Source organism: Meles meles, chromosome 7, assembly GCF_922984935.1.
Source record: "Meles meles chromosome 7, mMelMel3.1 paternal haplotype, whole genome shotgun sequence".
NCBI lineage: Eukaryota > Metazoa > Chordata > Mammalia > Carnivora > Mustelidae > Meles > Meles meles.
The window spans coordinates 95,715,564-95,731,347 of record NC_060072.1 but is presented as its reverse complement, the minus strand read 5'-3'; the positions used below and the strand labels follow the sequence as shown (position 1 = coordinate 95,731,347).

General features: G+C 51.7%; 1 protein-coding gene across 6 annotated transcripts; it reads right to left on the bottom strand.

The window, feature by feature from the left end:
- Positions 1 to 849: 849 nt before the first annotated feature.
- RDH5 (retinol dehydrogenase 5) lies at positions 850 to 9,777 on the bottom strand. 6 transcript variants are annotated; one of them, XM_046012567.1, is made up of 7 exons: positions 9,630 to 9,777; positions 8,773 to 8,845; positions 6,466 to 6,598; positions 4,284 to 4,611; positions 3,857 to 4,115; positions 1,447 to 1,610; positions 850 to 1,195 (listed from the first exon to the last, which is right to left on the bottom strand). In XM_046012567.1, exons 1-7 carry the CDS (start codon positions 9,688 to 9,690, stop codon positions 972 to 974), a joined length of 1,242 nt encoding a protein of 413 aa, XP_045868523.1. In that variant the 5' UTR covers positions 9,691 to 9,777; the 3' UTR covers positions 850 to 971. The 6 variants fall into 6 exon arrangements, with proteins under 6 accessions (XP_045868523.1, XP_045868525.1, XP_045868524.1 ...); XM_046012569.1 differs by lacking the exons at positions 6,466 to 6,598; positions 8,773 to 8,845; positions 9,630 to 9,777 and adding exons at positions 4,998 to 5,084; positions 5,209 to 6,071; XM_046012568.1 differs by lacking the exons at positions 6,466 to 6,598; positions 8,773 to 8,845; positions 9,630 to 9,777 and adding an exon at positions 4,998 to 6,071.
- Between the last annotated feature and the right edge of the window lie 6,007 nt (positions 9,778 to 15,784).

Here is a 15,784-nt window from a genome sequence, read left to right as displayed (position 1 = left end):
TCCTCCCTGGTGTTCTGCCCATCTCTGAGGGCCTAGCAACTCCCTCTTCCAACAGAGGGGACCCGGCTCCTTTTAGGGTAGTGATAAATTGCTATCACACCTTTGTGGCCCATATCCATTAGATAAGGGAACAATTTAGGGGTTCCTGGTTGGCTTGGTCGGTTGAGTGTCCAATTCTTGACTTTGACTCAGGTCATGATCACAGGGTCATGAGATCAAGCTCCATGTCTGGCTCCCGGCTCAGCAGGGAGTCTGCTTGCTATTCTCCCTCTGCCTCTTCCCTCACTTGCAGGGTCTCTCAAATAAATAAAAATGTAAAAAAGGAGGGGGTGTCTGGGTGGCTCAGTCAGTTAAACGTCCTGCCTTTGGCTCAGGTCGTGCGTGATCCCAGGGTCTTGGGATTGAGCCATATGTCAGGCTCCCTGCTCAGTGGGGAGTCTGCTTCTCCCTCGCCCTCTGCCTCTCCCCCCAACTCATGCTCTCTTTTGCTCGCTCTATCTCAAGGAAACTCTTAAAAATAGGGGGGGGGGGATAATTTACGTTGGTATTGCCTTTTTTCCTCCATGAAAACCACCCAGCCTGGTCAGGACCCCTCTTCACTACCTTCCCTCCCTCTTAAGAAAAATAGGTACTCCTCATAGAAAATAAATGTCCAACAGTGTCCTCTGGTGGTCATTCCAGGTGCAGCGTCAAAGGACCCATACAGATGCCTGAGGGCCTGGGGATAGGGGGTGACACCCAGTGGTTGCTAGTGGTTTTGCAGGTAGTAAACAGGCCAGAGACCCCCAGCATCAAGTCAGCCTAGGGGGTAGGGCTTAAATGGGGTCAGTCTCCCACCGGACAACTTCATTTCTGCCCATCTACAGTGTTTTTTGTTTGTTTGTTTTTTAAGCAAGACATTTATTCAGTGCTTATTTTATGCCAGGCATTAGGCGGTACTTGGGTGGGGACAGAAGGCTGGCAGGCTGGATTCAGCAGACTGCCTGGGCAGGCTTGGGAAGGAGCCAGGTGAGCACAGCATCCACCAGGCTGGCTGGCAGGTAGGAGGCTGGCAGCCAGAGCAGCTTGGCGTCCCAGCCTGGGCTGTAACGGGTTCTGGGGTAACGAGCAGTGAGAGCATGCTCCAGGCACCTGCTCACCTTGGTCAGGTCTGGATCACAGATCAGGTTCATGATGCGCTGCTGTACTTCCAAGTCTGCATTCCAGGAGATGGTTGTAATCAGTGTCCCTTCCCACTCTGGCCCATCTCAGGCCCTATATTCTGGGTTCTGGAGCTGTTCCCCAGCAGAGGTCACAGGGCAGTATGGCAAGTGGGCAGGTTCCAAATGGCCTGGGTGTTCTTCTCTGGCACCCCATTCACCCTCACCTCCTCCCAGCAGGCTGGTGTAGAATGGGCCTTTCTGGTGCTCTCATTTCCCATGTGCCCATGTGGGCCCAGATACTCACATTTGGTGAGGAAGCCCTCCCCGTAACGCGCCTGTGTGGCAGAAGGTAGCCGTGCCCAGCACTCCTGCAGCGTATCCTCCAAACTCTTGAGATTTGTCACAGGGGTTCGGAAGAAGCCAGGCTCCACGATGGAGACTCGGACCCCAAAATGAGCCACATCCCGCCTGGATGGGAATAGAGGGAGGTTTCTGGCTTCTTCCCCCTAATTAGGAAAGGGATCCTCGGGGACTTGGTTGTGGGGGCTAAAATGGGAAAGTTATCACAAGTTGGGGACCGGGGTCCTGAAGGAAAAGGGGATCCCTGCTGTTCTGGGATGGGAGCAAATGGGCCATGTATTTTTGAGGTTTGTTTCCCTTTGTACTCTTAAGATGTAGAACAGGGGTCAGTAAATTTTTTTTTTAAAGATTGTATTTATTTATTTGACAGAGAGACACAGCAGAGAGAGGGAACACAAGCAGGGGGAGTGGGAGAGGGAGAAGCAGGCTTCCCATAGAGCAGCCCAACAGGCGCTTAATCCCAGGACCCTTGGATGACCTGAGCCAAAGACAGACACTTAGTAACACTAAGCCACCCAGGCGTCCCAGTAAACTTCTTAAAGGGCCAGACAGTAAATATTTTTGGCAACACAGGCCTAAAAATTATTGATATCAGGTAGGTACTTAGATAACCATTAACAATGTAACCATTTGAAATGTAAACACCAGTGGCGCCTGGGTGGCTCAGTTGGTTGGGCATCCGACTCTTGATTTTGGTTTGGGTGGTGATCCCGGGGTCATGGGACCGAGCCTTGTGGCAGCTGGGGGCTCTGGTTGAGATTCTCTCTCCTCCCTCTGCCTCTCCCCCCATGGCACGTGCTCTCTCTCTCAAATAAATAACCTTTAAAAAATAATAAAATGTAACCACCATTATTAGCTGGTAGGCAATTGGCCAGATTCTTCCTGAGGACCAGTTTGCCAACTCCTGACTTAGAACTACCCCATTCCCTAGGTTCCAGAGCACAGGGTTGAGTCCTGGGTGCTGGACATGAAGGGTGTAGACTGGTATTTGCTGGGGAGACTGCAGAGACACATCTAACCTCCCTGACACAGATGCAGAAATCCAAGTATCAAGCATGTATTCCATGATGCTGATTGGAAAATTAAAGAACCAAGGGATAGGGACGAAAGTATATGAAATTCTTTGCTGAGTGACGGTGTAGAAGGTAGACTTCCTACAGAAGGTGGGCTGGCTGGGGGGCAGGCCCTGCTCCTGTGAGACAGATCCTGCTCCTTGTCAAGTCTCCTTTGTGTTCTCATGGGACTTTGAACATTATTTAATTTTTAAAAATTTCTTTTTTTTAAAGAAAGGTTTTATTTATTTGAGAGGGAGGAAAAGAGTAGGCACTACAGAAAGCAAGCAGGAGTTGGGGGCAGTGGGAGAGGGAGAAACAGACTGCCCATGGAGTAGGGAGCCCAACATGGGGCTCGATCCCAGGACCCTGGGATCATGAGCTGAGCTGAAAGCAGCTGCTTAACTGACTGAGCCACCCAGGCGCCCCTGAACATTACTGTTTAAAGATGAAGGGCAGGAAAACATAAAGATGAGGGGCAAGCAGATCTGGGGGTAAGTCCCACTGCTTCCACTAACTAGTTGTGTGGTCTGGGGTAAGTTATGTTACCCTGCGGATATCAATGCCTATTCCTTAGAAGGTTGCTGGGACAAATAAAGGAGAGAATGTTCTGTAAAAGTACTAGTTCACCATAAGTAATAGTTACTAATAATAATACTAGGGGCACCTGGGTGGCTTAGGTGGTTGAATGTCTGCCTTTGGCTCAGGTCACGATCTCCGGGTCCTAGGATTGAGCCCCAGTCGGGCTCCCTGCTCAGCAGCGGGTCTGCTTCTCCCTCTCCCTCTGTCCCTCCCTCTGCTTGTGCTCGCATGCACATGCTCTATCTCCTATAAAAAAAAAAAAAAGAACACTAGGGGCGCCTGGGTGGCTCAGGTCATGATCCCAGTGTCCTGGGATCAAGCCCCACATCAGGTTGTCTGCTCAGCAGGGAGCCTGCTTCCTCCCCTCTCTCTCTGCCTGCCTCTCTGACTACTTGATAAATAAATTAAAAAAAAAAAAAAGAATACTAATAATGATAGCAGGCTTCTTGGGGGCATTTTCTATGTGCCAGGCTCTGTGGCAGCCTTAGAAGTACCTCATTTTACTCCCAGCACCCATGAGGTAGATCTTCTCATCCTGATTTAACAGATGAGGAATGAACTGGTATAAAGAGAGGTAACCTCTCAAGGTCATGAAGCTCCCATGAGAAGAGGCTGGGGTTTGAACCCACAAAGTTGAGCCCTAATGTCTTCTCTTCAGGATCCCACTATGCTGTGTTTTAGTCATCTCTGCAGGGCAGTCCAGGGCTCTGCACCCCTCACCTCAGACAGTCAGAGAAGGCCTCCAGGCCAAACTTGGAAACACAGTAGCCCCCGCCATTGGCTGCCAGGCGACCCAGAACACTGGTGATGTTGACCACCCGGCCCTGGGCCTGCTGCAGCAGGGGCAGTAGGGCAAGGGTGACACCGATGGGACCCAGTGTATTCACGTTGAGCACCCAATGGAAATCGTTCTGCGTGAGCCACGGGGTGGGCCCAATGATCCCGGCTACACCAGCGTTATTCACTAGACCAAAAAGCCCTGAGGAGAGAGGAGACAGATACCACAGGGTAGGTAAGGCATTCCAACGCGCTCTCTCCAGATCACTCTCCTTCCCCACGCTGTCCCTCCAGGTTCCTGAGGCCCTTGTGAGCACCCTGCACCATGGTCCCGGTGGCCCCACGGTCCTGGAGGCCCCGCGCTACTCACCTGCTTCTCCAACCTGTGTTTCCACCCACTTGGCTGCCCGCTGGACACTCTGGGGATCCGTGACATCCAGCAGGGTGGTGTGGAGGCGGGAGGAGGCCACCCGCTGTAGGTCCTCTGCCCCCGAGGGGGTCAGGCAGCTGGCCAGGACTCGGAAGCCTCTCTGGTCCAGTCTCAGGGCCAGAAGCCGGCCGAAGCCTGAGTCACAGCCGGTGATGAAGACAAAGGCGTCGCTGGTGGGCAGGCTCTGCCGGTCCCTGAGCAACCACAGCACTGCCCAGAGCAAGACTCCCAGCAGCAGGGGCAGCCACATGGCCAGAGTCCAAGCGACCTGCAGGTGGCAGCCGAGGCTGGGCGGGAGAACTTGTCTAGTTTACTCAGGCTTGGAAACCCTTGCCCCTAATATCCTCCCTAGCTGGTAGTCCACTCTGAACAGACTGAGAAGTTCTCTGCTTGGCAGGGAACTGGCAAATTCTGGCTCATTTAAGCCAAGCAAAAATCCAGGCAGACCCTGTATCGGGGGCTACCTTAACTAGAGCCTGAGGGTCCAGGGCCAGGGTGCAGACTCTGGCACGCACACGAGCAGAGGAATCTGGCTGGCTTTCAGCTCTCCTGCTCAGCCAGCGACATCTGAATTCTCTCCATGTAAACTGGGCCTTATTTCTGGAAACACGTACAAGGCACAGAGCACTTCAGCCCTGTTGGCCCCAAACTTACTGTGCGATGCTGAGTGTCTCGCTGCATCTCTGAACCTGTTTTCTATTCTACCAGCGGGGCCGACACCAGCTGTGGCCCACCTGGGAGCTGTGGAGGGTCAAGGGCGATCAAGTGTGAGGAAGCGCATGAAAAGCTTCTGGCTTTGACTTATCAACACGTGTGATACCAGGTGAGCCCCCTCAGAGCACCCAGCTCCCGGGACCCTGCTTACCTCCTCTGGGGAAAGCTAGCAGGCAGTACAGTGCCCGAAGCTCCTTCTTGTGCTCTGTTTGAGAGACTTTGCTCCCAGTCTTTCCAGGCTCCCCGTACTAGCTACTGCTAATGCCAAAGTCTACAGCGGGTGGCCTGGGTCCCAGAGGTATTAAGTGTGTGTGGGGGGGGTGTTAGGGGAGAGGCCGGGAGGAGGAGCCAGGGAAGCTGGAGCCTGGCAGTCAAAGCCAATGCTTGGCACAGGCCAGGCCTGCCGCGGCCCCCAGCCGGGGAGTGCCTGAGCGCCTCTGTCAGGAGGAGGGATATGTCAACGATGGCAGCTGCCCTCTCTGTTGGTGACCTTGGACCTGCCACTCCTCCTCCTTCCCAGCCCTGAAGCGCCCCCATGCCCAAAAATTAATCTCCAACCTGGTCCGGACTCATGACACTGCTTAGCACCAGGCTGGGAGAGGCCATGAGCACGTGGAGAGGCAGAGCGCCAGAGCGGGGACCAAGCCTGCTCCCTGTCATATTTCTCCTTTGTGGGGAACCAAAGTCCTGAATTAGGAAGCTTGGGGCAGAGCCCATTAACCTTCTCTGGGGAGGTGTGGGAAACTTCTGCCTTCTGCTCATGCAACATGCACCTGCACCAGGCCCAAAGAGGTTAAGAGGGGTGGCACGGTAAGAGGACGCTCACTTCACCCTTTACCCAAAAGGTAACTGTCACTTAGGGAAATAGTCTTTGAATTTTCCACTCCTATCCACCCATGCTGGGCTAGTAGCTCTTTGAAACATACCACACAGAAATGGAGGCTTGTGTTTTATTCTTGGCCTGTCAGCTTCCCCCATGGGGAAGGCAGGAGGGGTGGGGTAGCGGTTAGGAATGGGGGAGGGGCTAGGAGGGGGCAGACTGCAGCTGCCCTTTGTACACATATTCCAGTGCCGTGGCAATTGTGCGCATGTCCAGCTCGATGCTCCGAGCCCAGTTCTCCACATCCCCGATTTCCTGGGAAGGGGAGGAGGCGGGAGGCTGGGAGTCAGAGTGTGTAGGGTAGAGTGTGGCTCTAAGGAGACAGATAGGGGTACTTTCCATCCATCCCCTAGAAAGGGCTTTGTTTGAACCCACCAATTACTTTTATCTCTCTAGCTTCTCTGACACTGGGTACCACAGATACCAACCATTGCTGGGAGCACCCCCATTTCCTTTTTAAACTGAGCCCTGAACTGACCTGCCTGGAGGCAGTTAATAGGGTCCCACGGATGAGGGAGTGTGGCCCACCTTGAGTGCCTGATTGAAGTTCTCCACCATCCCGATCCACTGGCCTGTTTGCTTGGCAAACTGGGCAGCCTGGACCTGCAGGGTCTTCACCTCATGGTCCAGCTTTCTCTGGTTCATGTAGGCCTGGGCCACACTAGAGGTTGGAAGAGGGATGAGATCAACTCACCCATCTGGTGGGGAGTGGTCTCCTGGACTAATATTCCACTGCAAGGGTGGGAGGGCAGCCAGCAGTCAAACTGGGGAAAACCATGTGATTCTGGCCATCCTTGGATGTGATGCAAATGAACCAACTTCTTCCTCCCACTCTCAGCATTCCCAGGAGAGCCTAGCTGGGAGCTGACTGAAAACCTACCATCTCCTACCCCACCAGAGGAATTCCTAAAGCTGGGTTCGAGAAGGGAGGATTAACCTGGAGGGAATATCCCCGGGGAAGAAGCTGGGAGGGTTCGAGAAGGGAGGATTAACCTGGAGGGAATATCCCCGGGGAAGAAGCTGGGAGGGTAAAGGAGGAGCTGGGAAAATCCAGCAGCAGGTAGAAATCTGGCCTTGCTTGGAAGCCCAGGGATCTGTGCAAGAAGTTGGGAAGGGAAATTGGGCCCCTCCCTGAATCTGGGGTGGGATGGGAGAGCAGCCCCCTCCCCAGGAACTCAGGGTCAAGAGAAGATATCTCAGGGACATCTTCTTGGCTCTCAGTCTCTCTCCCAACCCTTCTCCTTTCACCCACACAGATGAAGGAACACACATACACACACACACACACACACACACACACACACACACGCATGCACGCACACACACAATCTGTCTCTCTCTCTCTCACCCTTTCTTCCTTCTGCTCTAAGCAGTTTTTCTTTCTCCTCAATCAAGACTAGCTGCACTTACTGTTAATGCCTTGAGGTTGCTACCTCCAACCCCCTGCCCTTCCACTCTTCCCCCAACCTCCCCATCCCACAACTACTGTTCTTTCTCATTGGCTGGAGAGTCTTTGATTCCCCATCCTAAAGCTCTAGGTCCTCTGGGAGACTCCACATCCGGTGCCCACCCCCAAATGGAATCTGTGGGGGCTGGAGAGGGCAAGGGGTTGGGGTGGGTGGAGAGAATGGGAAGGACACCTGACAGGGGCTGAGACAGACTGAGCCTTTGTTTTCCTTTCCAGGGAATGAGAGGACCCGTGGGCAGCAACACAAAACCCTTTCTAATCTGGCTTTGGCTTAGCTGTCCTCTAAGCTGAAAGAGGGGTGGCCCCTAGCAAAGGAGGAACGGAGGGAGAAGCCTGGGCCAATCTCAGAGCAGAGCCCAAGAGGCGCCAATGTGGGAGGGAGGAAAGGGGGCAGACCCCGTCCTTTCTCTTTGGGAGACAGCTTGGTCATAGTACGGGCTGGTGCAGGAGCTCAAACAGCAATAGCAGGGGGCTCCCGATGCTTTAAGAGATTCCCCTGGGAGTTCCTAAAACCCCAGTTTTTCCTGTTGACCTCCCACTTTCACACTGAGTGAAGGGAGAGGTCTGCAGGGGAGGGAGATCAGAGGCCCCAACCACAGGCTTCTTGTCCCCTAATCCTCCCCAGAGATGAGTAATTAAGATGACAGTCCCTGCATGGCTCACTTGGGTGACTCAGTCTCTGGATTCACAACCAAGTCATTCTACTTGTCCTGGGGTGGAAGGCATCATACTGCCTCTTTTCTTCCAGTCATCATCTCAGCACTCTTCTGGGTTACTCAGGGTCAAGAGACAATATTCTTTGCTCATTCCAAAGTCTTTGATTGTTACAGGCATTCTCCTATAGGATTGGCATGGGGGGTGGTGTCTGGAGACTGGGAAGGAAGGGAAAAGAAGGCTTGGCTCTGCTATAGCCCCTGGATAGATTCTGTCCTCACCCTCACCAGCTGTGCCATCTCTTTCCTGCCAGCTGCTCCCCACGCCTGCCCGAGGGTAGGAGGTAGAGAAGGAGAGGGTGGCAAGTTCTGGTGAAGGAGGGTGCTCTCCCTCCCGCCAAAGTGACAGCTGGACTTGGAGGGGTGAAGGGAAGTGGGCAGATGGCATCAAGCTGCGAGCACCAGGGAGGTTATTGTGGGGAGAGGGGAATCTGGCTGCTTCTCCAACCACTACAGCTGCTCCTCCTCCTGCAACGTTAGAGGTCAGAGCTGACTCAAGCCTCTCCCCATAAAGTTAAGCTGGGGAGGGGAGGGAATGATGGAACAGCCCACCCCCTCTACAGCAGTCTGAGGGTTGGACCTTGCAAATGCCTAAACTTGCGGGGGTGGGGGGAGGAGAGGGGGGGAATGGTGTTGATGGGAAGAAGTTCATACCCCACATTGAGGTGATCCACCAAAGCTTCTGTCAGGCAGGTCGCTGCAGTGATAGCCTCTCGCCTCCTCTTCTCTAGCGATGAGGGGAAAAGGGATTGGAGTAGAGAATCGGTTTTTTGAAGGGTGGTGCTAAAGGGTCGCCACTCATTGCTATTCCGCTAGTAGCAGGAACATCTCAACTAACCTTACAGTGCTGGGGCTGAAAAGGACTTTGCAAAACATAAAGCAAGGATTTTCATTTTATTAAAATTTTTTTTCCCCCCTTAAGTCTTTTCTTTTTAGAGGTGAGTTAACTGGTACCCTGGGAACGGAAGCGACTCGCCCAGGGACGCTAACGAGTCAGTGGCGGCGCCCAGAACTCCAGACCCCCGGTACTATTTTCCACTCTCCTGGCTTGAGGATTAATAACTCCCCGATTCCCAGGCCAGATCCTGGAAGGGCCCCACCCCCATTTCCGTGGTTTCAGGCCTCCAAGAATCTCTTCTCAGCCTGGCCGCAGCACGCTCCTCCCCCAGGAGCGTCCCTTCCCACTTTTGGGACCAGAGGCTCCCTGGGCCAATCCGCACAGCGCTGTTCCTCGCGCGGGGGCCAGACGAGGATGCACGGAGACCGAGAGTGGGGGGCGTTACCCGGGGGGGGGGGCGGGGAGAGACGGCTCGCAGCGTAGTCAAAGGCACTAGAGCCCGCCGGCAAGAGAATGGCATTTCCAAAAAAAAGCGGTCCCACCCCCTCTCCGACGCCCGCGCCCACCAGCCCGCGTCCTTCCCAGGATCCGGGCAGTTACTCGAGCTTCAGGCTCCGGGCTGAGGCTAGGCCGCGGCGGGAGAGAAAACAGTGGACGGGGACGATCGGCTCACCCTGCAGCTCCTTGCGTTCGTTCTGCTTGGCCTGGTGTTCTTTCAGCAGTCGTGACAGCATGGTGGCGGCGGGCTGGGGGCTGGGCGCCCCGGCCACCTCCGACTCCGGGAGCTGGAACACGTACCTCGGCTCCCGCGAGGCCTGGATCACGTGACCACAATGTCACGTGAAGCCAGGACCGCCCCTTTTTGAGGCCGTGAGGTGGGAGAGCTTGGCTTTGAACGGACGGACTAGTGCTCGCTTCGGCAGCACATATACTGAACGGAGGGACTAGCAGAGGTTTGGGGGAAGTGAACTCTGGTCTTTACTGGGCGGGAGTGGGGGGGCTCCCTTTTTGGTAAGTGTTGGGAGAAGTTTACTTTAGTACCCGTATTGCAGAGCCCTTTTTGATCGTCTCCTTTGGATCTCAGGGCTCCCAGGAGGGTCGGTACTTCCGGACTGTGCATCATTGTTCCGTTTTGGGGGGAGCAGAGGCTCCCTGGGCTCATTGAAATTCTTTTCTCTTCCTCGCCTTTCCCTCTTGGCAGCTCTGGTCGGTTCTCCGTTGATTCTCAGCACCCTCCCCCTGGGAGGGAATGCTTTCCTCTCTTTTCCAGCCCTTTCGCTTCTCACCACCCTGCCAAGATCCCTCAGCTCTGGGTGATCACGGTGGAGAAGAGGCATTTTCGGCATTTCAAGCGACCTCTTCGGGAGCTTTGCTAATTTGGCTGGCTGTGTGTGGTGAATGTATAATCCCATCTCTGTCCTTACGTGGTCAGGGAATGCGAACCCTTTCAGCCTTACCAGAAGAATGTCTCAGTAAAAGGTAAATCATGTAACATCTCTCTGAACTAAAGAGAAATGCTTCCGGGATTAACTCCAACAAGAAAAAATTATAAACATCATCAACCTATTCTTGCTATTGCCGTCAGCTCTCTTGGTGCACCACGCACCAAAGGGCTGAGTGTCTTTGGGCAACTTGCTTATGCTCTGGATTTTGGTTTTCTCCCTAGGAAAATAAGGGGATTGGATTAAATCAGTAGTTAGCCCTCAGCTAAACATTAGAACCACCTGGGGAAGTTTTTAAAAATACCCTGGCCCTAGATTGAGTAACAGGATCTCTAAGGAGTGGAGCCCAGGCAAGTATTTTTTAAAAAGTTGTTCAGGGGCACCTGGGTGCCTCAGTGGGTTAAGCCTCTGCCTTTGGCTCAGGTCATGATCCCAGGGTCCTGGGATCGAGCCCCACATTGGGTTCTCTGCTCAGCAGGGAGCCTGCTTCCCCCCCTACCCCGCTTCTCTCTGCCTGCCTCTTTGCCTACTTGTGATCTCTGTCTGTCAAATAAATAAATAAAATCTTAAAAAAAAACTTTAAGAAGTTGTTCAGCTGATTCTAGTTTGCATTGGACTTTGCCAATCACTGGACTAAACCATATTGAGGTCTGTTCCCAACTTTGGCATTCTCTCATTTTGTGATTCAGTTACATAGTAGAAAATTGGCTTCACGATGTATACTTAGAGGGGAAGAGAAATAGGTGCTTATTTATTTAGGTGTTAGAAATAGGTGCTGATTTAAACAGACATTCAGCTGTTTTCAGAGTAGCATCTTAAATCCTGGGAGCTGTGCAACCCTTGAAATGATTAGTGGATGAAATGTAAAGTGGTAGCATAAAGCAGCGCATTAAATGCCACCAAGAGGGACGCCTGGGTGACTCAGTTGGTTAAGCCGCTACCTTTGGCTCAGGTCATGATCGCAGGATCCTGGGATCAAGTCCCACATCTGGCTCACTTGGCAGGGAGTCTGCTTCTCTCTCTGCCTCTGTCTGCTTGTGCACTCGCTCTCTCTGACAAATAAATAAAATCTTTAAAAAATGCCACCAAGATAAAAATTCTGAATAAAAATGTTCAATACTGCATATGTACATGTCTGTGCTTATATGTGTACTATAATTTATTTTCCCAGCATTTCCAGAGTACCATGGGTCAAAGACCTTACACATATTAATTCATTTAATCCCTAGAACTATCAGAGGCAGTGAATTACTGTTGCCCTCCATTTTCAGATGAAGAATCTGAGGGACAGAGTGGTTAAGTAATAGAACTTGGTGGCAGAGCTAGGCTACGAATCCAGGCTGTCTGATTTCAGAGCCTGAGTGTAACCACTGTCCCATGCTACATAAACTGTGGGAAAGATACCCCAGGATGGGAAGTTCTGTGTCTTGTCACTATGCCCCTCTAGCTTGTGGGCACAGTTGAAGGGAATCCTGGTAGGGGAGGAGGGTTTGGGAAGAGGCCTCGCTCCAGTGGGGGGCTGATCAATAGAAGCGGGAAGAGTGACAGCATCACTGGGCAGCCTAGTCCAGTCCTTCCCCCAACCCCCGCTTGGCTCCAGCTTCCACCGGCAGTGAGCAAGCAAAATAGAAGCACACTGGAAGATGCTTGCTGCCTCACTCCCAGAGCCATGGGGCCTGGGAGAGAAGAGCAGGGGCTGGAGGGGGTATCAGAAAATGGTTATTTGATGTGAAACAGAGGGCAGGGGCTAATGAAGGGGTTGGTGTTGGGGGTTTCGGTAGCGAGTTTGTGAATGTTAAGATTAGGCTGACTCAGGGAGAGTGCCAGCCCATCCTGTATTGCTGTCACCCCCCTGGCACAACTGCCTGACATTTTCACAATCAGTATAGGGATTGCCAGGAATCTGCAGACATCAGCCCCGCCCCCCCCCCCCCCCCTTCCCCACACACTGGCTGTTCCTTTGCCCTAGAGCTGGGCAGAGAACATGGGGACCTCTATCTGGGACCCCAGCTGATCTCTCCAGCATCATCCTCCAGATGCTATTTTCTCCTAGGCTTTTGCTGCTCACTGTGTAACTTCAGTTTCTGCTGAGTTGAAGCTCAGCTCCCCACCCGCCTTTGGCTGAGGTGGACACAAGCTTCATGTGTCTCTTGACGTTTGAAATCTCTTTCTGCCCACATCTCCTTAAACTCCTCCCCACCCCACAGATTATTTTCTCTTAGAATGAATGAATGCAACTCCACGCTCCTTTCCCTCCCCACTCATTTCTTTGTTCTTTTGAGGTCTTTTTGTGAGTTAGCTTTACTTAGCAAGCTCTAAACTGAGTGCCTGGGCCAAACATGAAGGCCAGAAGCTGCTGAGTTTTTAAGGCTTGGGTGAGGACTGAAGGAGAACATGGAGCGAGTGCAGGAGGCTTCTCATACTGGGAAGTCTGGCTGGCTTTCAAGGGGGGGGGTACTGTTGATGGTGTGGCCAAGTTCCAAATGTTGGCCTGAGGCCAGTGCTCAAAGAAAAGGGGCCCTCAAGACAATCTAAATAGCTCCCTGTGGGAAGTGACCTCCCAGTCCTCCAGAAAATGCATGGGTTTCCCTTGGATCCTCAAAGATGAGAGCAGTCAAGTCATTTCCCCAGCGATTCCTCTCAATCACATTTATATTCTCTCTCTCCCAGCCACTCCCATAGTTCAAGCTTTGGCTACAACCAGAATTCAGAGGCAGGCAGAAGGATTCCAGTGCTGGAGAGGTGGGTGGGGTGAGAAAGTCCTCCTGTTGTGTGTTTTGGGGAGGAAGAGGCTGACCCTGGGACATATGCTCCAAGACTCTGTTGCCAGATGAAGTGGAGGGAATACTTAACCCTGCAGTGCGTTCTGGGAGTATTTGCTTGTAAGCTAGAGGCAGCAGCTGGAAAATGTGTAATCCAGGGAAGCTGAAAAACAGGGATCCCAGATGGAAGGGAAGAAGGTTGTTAAAGGGGGAAGGGGCTGAAGAAAGCCCCAGCTTCCGCTCCAATAGGGGTGAAGCCTTTGCTGGGCCTGGACATTAATCAATTTTTAAAATTATTTTGAAATAGTTATAGACTCAGGAAGTTGCAAAAATAGTTCATGAAGTCCCATGTACCCTTCACCCAGCTTCCCTTCCTGGTGACATCTGATATAACTGTAGCACAATATCAAACCCAGGAAGCTGACACAGGGACCCTGTTCACTAGCCTACAGGCCTTATTCAGTTTTCATAGTGTTCTACACGCATTCAGTTGTTTGTGTCACTGTGTGCATGCATTCATAGTTCTATGCAGTTCTATCCCGTGTATAGATTTGAACAACTACCACCAAATCAAGGTACAGATCTCTTCATCATCACAAAGGAACTTTCTGTGCTATCCTTTTTTTTTTTTTGCAACTATTTATTTTTTTGTTTTATTTTAAAAAGATTTTATTTATTTGAGAGAGAGAGAACGAACATGTAAGAGAGTGAGCACAAGCCGGGAGAAAGGCAGAGGAAGAGGGAGAAGCAGACTCCCCACTGAGCAGGGAATCCAGCCTTGGGGCTGAATCCCAGGATCCTGGGATCATGACCTGAGCCGAAGGCAGACGCTTAACCGACTGAGCCACACAGGGGACCCTATTTATTTATTTTGGAAGTATAATGAACACGCGATGTTAGTTTCAGGTGTAATGTGCTATCTATTTATACTTATCTCCTCCCATCCCTGTCCCCTGGCAATTACTAATCTGTTCGTCATCTCTATAGTTTTAATTTTGTGAATTTCCAACTCTTGACTCAAACACAAGAAGTTCTCAGCAGGTTTCTTTATTCAAACACTGAGCTTCATTCTCCAGATCTCTCTAGCTTCTTCATTCTGCACCCCACCCCCCTTCACCTACAACATTGTGTCCCATTCCAACAATCTGGTCTCACTTCTTTAGGGAAAACCAACATGTCTAAATTTACTAGGCTGGTCTAGGACTCTTACATCCCTCCCCCTCTCACCCTCCCTTGCCCTACTATTTATAGCCAGGCTAATTTTGGGCAGCCTCTCTCTCTCTTTTCCTGCTCCTTCCTCCTGTGGGGGGTGAGATGACTTCTCAAATATTTGGGCAGAGGAGGTCAGAAGCAGATTCTTGGCATCTGATTTCAGCCTTGGATTTAGCAGGAGCCAGCAGGGTGAAGATGAAAGGAGGCAGACATCACAGGTGCAAAGAGGAAGGCACCTGGGCCTCTGAAGGCATTTGACCTTGGTTGGAGATCTCAATTCAGAGTCAGGAGTCCTGGGTTCCATACTGGTTGTACTACTCTGCATTCTTATATCAGCTCTACTGTGTTGGGGCTCTGCGATAGAAAAGGGATAAAGAGGGCAGATGTGGGGGATAAAAAAGTAGGCTCCTGGTTCCTGCTTGTTGGCAGCACATGTGTTTCCTCGACAGTCCCTAGTTAGAGCTGTGCTAGTCCCCTGGAGGGGATGTTTACAGTGTAGTGTTGCAAAAACAGAGACCCAGATATTCAAATGTATAATAACTTACCCAGGGCAAGGATTGTCCCAGGACCAGCAGAGTGAGAGCCTACCCTTCTGTTTGTTTTTAAAAGTATAATCCTGGAAAAAGAAGAGAGACAAAGGGAGCTTGGGAAGAGAAATTAGGTAGGGGGCATTGGGGCTTTTAATAAAGGGAGGGCGAAGAGAAAATATTCTTTCTTTTTCTTTTTAAACATTTTATTTATTTATTTGACAGAGAGAGAGATCACAAGTAGGCAGAGGCAGGCATAGAGAGAAGGGGAAGCAGGCTCCTCGCTGAGCAGAGAGCCCAATGCAGGGCTCCATCCCAGGACCCTGAGATCATGACCTGAGCTGAAGGCAGAGGCTTAACCCACTGAGCCACCCAGGCACCCCGAGAAAATATTTTTTGAAATAATTCATATTTAAGTAATCTTTCCGCTCAGCATGGGGCTCAACCTTATGACCCTGAAATTAAGAGTTGCGTGCTCTACCAACTGAGCCAGCGAGGCACCCGATGAGAAAAGAAAATCCTAAGGATATGATAGAGACAACATTAGAGACATTGAGAAATCTTCCGAGAAGGGTTCCAAGTGATAGAGACAAGAAAAGGGACAAAAATAGAGTTTGGGATGAGACAAAACCAGATAGTGAGAGAGGGAAGGGAAAGATGGACAGGTGGATAGACACAAGACCATCACCGGGTGAGTAGAGGAGCCAGTAAATAGAGGGGAGGTGGGAGCAAGCGAGGTTCCAGTTGTGTCAAATTATTTCCTATCTCTCCTCCTAGCCCCATTTCTGGATTGGAGTTATAAATAGCAGAGGGTTGGAAAATGTCCCCCCCCCCCCCTTGCTTCTGTTCCAGCCTGGGGGGAAGGGAGAGGAAGAGATACAGGCT

Excerpts from the sequence above, each read along its gene's own strand:
- RDH5 (XM_046012567.1), bottom strand. The coding sequence starts at position 9,690 with ATGCTGTCACGACTGCTGAAAGAACACCAGGCCAAGCAGAACGAACGC. Across the intron at positions 4,116-4,283 it reads AACACAGGTTGGAGAAGCAG|GGCTTTTTGGTCTAGTGAAT; the intron begins GTGAGTAGCGCG and ends CTCTCTCCTCAG. Across the intron at positions 1,196-1,446 it reads GGAGGGCTTCCTCACCAAAT|ACTTGGAAGTACAGCAGCGC; the intron begins GTGAGTATCTGG and ends CCTGGAATGCAG.